Source organism: Gadus macrocephalus, chromosome 3, assembly GCF_031168955.1.
Source record: "Gadus macrocephalus chromosome 3, ASM3116895v1".
Lineage (NCBI taxonomy): Eukaryota > Metazoa > Chordata > Actinopteri > Gadiformes > Gadidae > Gadus > Gadus macrocephalus.
In genome coordinates this window covers 23,256,831-23,259,006 of record NC_082384.1, presented here as the reverse complement: position 1 = coordinate 23,259,006, position 2,176 = coordinate 23,256,831, and the positions used below count along the sequence as shown (strand labels likewise).

General features: G+C 51.0%; 1 protein-coding gene across 1 annotated transcript; it reads right to left on the bottom strand.

Annotated features, from left to right (window-relative positions):
• Positions 1-2,176, bottom strand: LOC132454632 (uncharacterized). Its single transcript, XM_060048122.1, has 2 exons — positions 2,092-2,176; positions 1-1,275 (listed from the first exon to the last, which is right to left on the bottom strand). Exon 2 carries the CDS (start codon positions 1,262-1,264, stop codon positions 242-244), a length of 1,023 nt encoding a protein of 340 aa, XP_059904105.1. The 5' UTR covers positions 1,265-1,275; positions 2,092-2,176; the 3' UTR covers positions 1-241.

Genomic DNA, 2,176 nt, shown 5'->3' with positions numbered 1-2,176 from the left:
ATTACTACAGATGTAATTTATTGATTCATTCATAGTATGTTCAATAAAACAACATGTGCTGGGTTCACTTCCTGGTACTGAGGTCACTTCCTGGTTCAGGGGTCACCTGTCCGGTGTGTCCAGAGGGATCTGAACCTGTCGGTGTGTTCTGAACACCTACTGGTGTTTGTGAATGAAACCACTCGCCATGATGACTACCACTGGCTTGCCCCTAGGCTACGACAGTCGCTGACCGTCCCCTCTACAATATGGTGACGTCAAACAGACGCTCCTCGGCAGCGTGAGGAGGTCCTGGTGCTACTCCCCAACCTCCTCCCTTTGGGTCCTTCTGCTCCTCTCCTCCAGCCCGGGCTGGCTCCTTCTCGCCCGCCTCCTCCTGCTTACCCCCCCTCCCACCGTGGCCTCCGCCTCCTCGCTCCTCCTCCTCAGCGTCTCCAGGGAGGTGGAGCTCCAAATGCTCCTCCTTGTCGCCGACTCGGCCCCTCATCCGCTCCAGCGCCCCCAATAGGAGCGTGGGGGCGGAGCTGCACCTGTCGGACGGGCGACTGGCGCAGAACTCGTTGAAGATGCAGAGCAACAGCGCGAGCACGATGACACTGACCAGGATCGGCAGTAGGACGGCCTTCGACCCCGTTAACCCGGACCCCGCGCCTTTTGTGGAGGAGTTGTTTTTGGTTGAGGAGGAGGAGGAGGGGGGGACAGTGTGGGTGGAGGAGGTGGTGGAGGAGAGGGTGTTAGTGGAAGGCATGCTGGTGGGGTTTGGGGTTAGGGAGGAGTTGGGTGGAGTGGAGCTGGTTGCTAGGGAGGAGTTGGGTTGAGTGGAGCTGGTTGTTAGGGAGGAGTTGGGTGGAGTGGAGCTGGTTGCTAGGGAGGAGTTGGGTGGAGTGGAGCTGGTTGCTAGGGAGGAGTTGGGTGGAGGGGAGCTGGTTGCTAGGGAGGAGTTGGGTGGAGGGGAGCTGGTTGCTAGGGAGGTGTTGGGTGGAGGGGAGCTGGTTGCTAGGGAGGAGTTGGGTGGAGGGGAGCTGGTTGCTAGGGAGGAGTTGGGTGGAGTGGAGTTGGTTGCTAGGGAGGAGTTGGGTGGAGTGGAGCTGGTTGCTAGGGAGGAGTTGGGTGGAGGGGAGCTGGTTGCTAGGGAGGAGTTGGGTGGAGGGGAGCTGGTTGCTAGGGAGGAGTTGGGTGGAGGGGAGTTGGTTGCTAGGGAGGATGTAGCAGGAGCCACCAGAGGAGCCAGGCTGAAGGCTACGAGGAGGTGGAGCAGAGCCATCTTCCTCACCACTGTGGAAGGAGAACAGCAGGGGGTGCATGAGAACTACGGTCAAATAAGAGCTGTCTACCAGAGCTGGCCTTCGAGTACTGTGTACAGCGCGTTCTCAATGCCTGCATTAGTACTTCTGCGTCATGTGAAGGGGGCAGTATTGTCATATAATCATGCAATGGAATCCTGAGACCTGGAAAGACTGCCCTCTCTGTTGAGAGAAATAAAACAATACAACACAACAACCTCAAACTTCCCATAAACAGCCTCATCCCACTGGACTTCAACTTCACTTTTCTGTCTGTTCACAATGATTGCACTATTGCCCACATCTTCCACATTGTAAATACTGTGTATGTCCAGTTTATCTTTAATTTATCTGTTTATAGGAGATACTGGACCTGTTAAAGTATTCCACATTTTACTTTTTATGAGTATTTAATATTCTAATATTTTATATATATATTAGAATATATATATCTATAGAATAAATATTTATATACTGTTTTAAACGTTTGATAGTTGAACTTTGACCTACTACTTGTTGACCTGCTTTTGCCATGTTAAAGTTTGTTTCTCGTGCCCATGAAACTTTTTTGAATCAAATTTAATCAGAGACCGAGACCAAGAGCGAGACAGAGACAGATACAGACAGAGAGAGCAGATTTGCATGCAAGAGGATATAGAAGGGAAAATAACGACAGTACGAAGAAGCATTATAGTTATAGTTATATATAATTATAGTTTGAACCTGATTGTCTTTGTGAGAGAGATAAGTTTATGAGAAGTGAATATATGGACCAGTAAATAACGATAAGTATGTTAGACCCACTTGCCTGTTCAGGTGCTGGAGATGTTGAAACCGTGGTGTTCGAGAGGACACGATGGAGAGTTAGGCAGGGAGGGGGGTGGGGCTGAGTA

What these genes read in the sequence shown, in the direction of transcription:
- LOC132454632 (XM_060048122.1), bottom strand. Translation starts at nt 1,264, where the DNA reads ATGGCTCTGCTCCACCTCCTCGTAGCCTTCAGCCTGGCTCCTCTGGTG.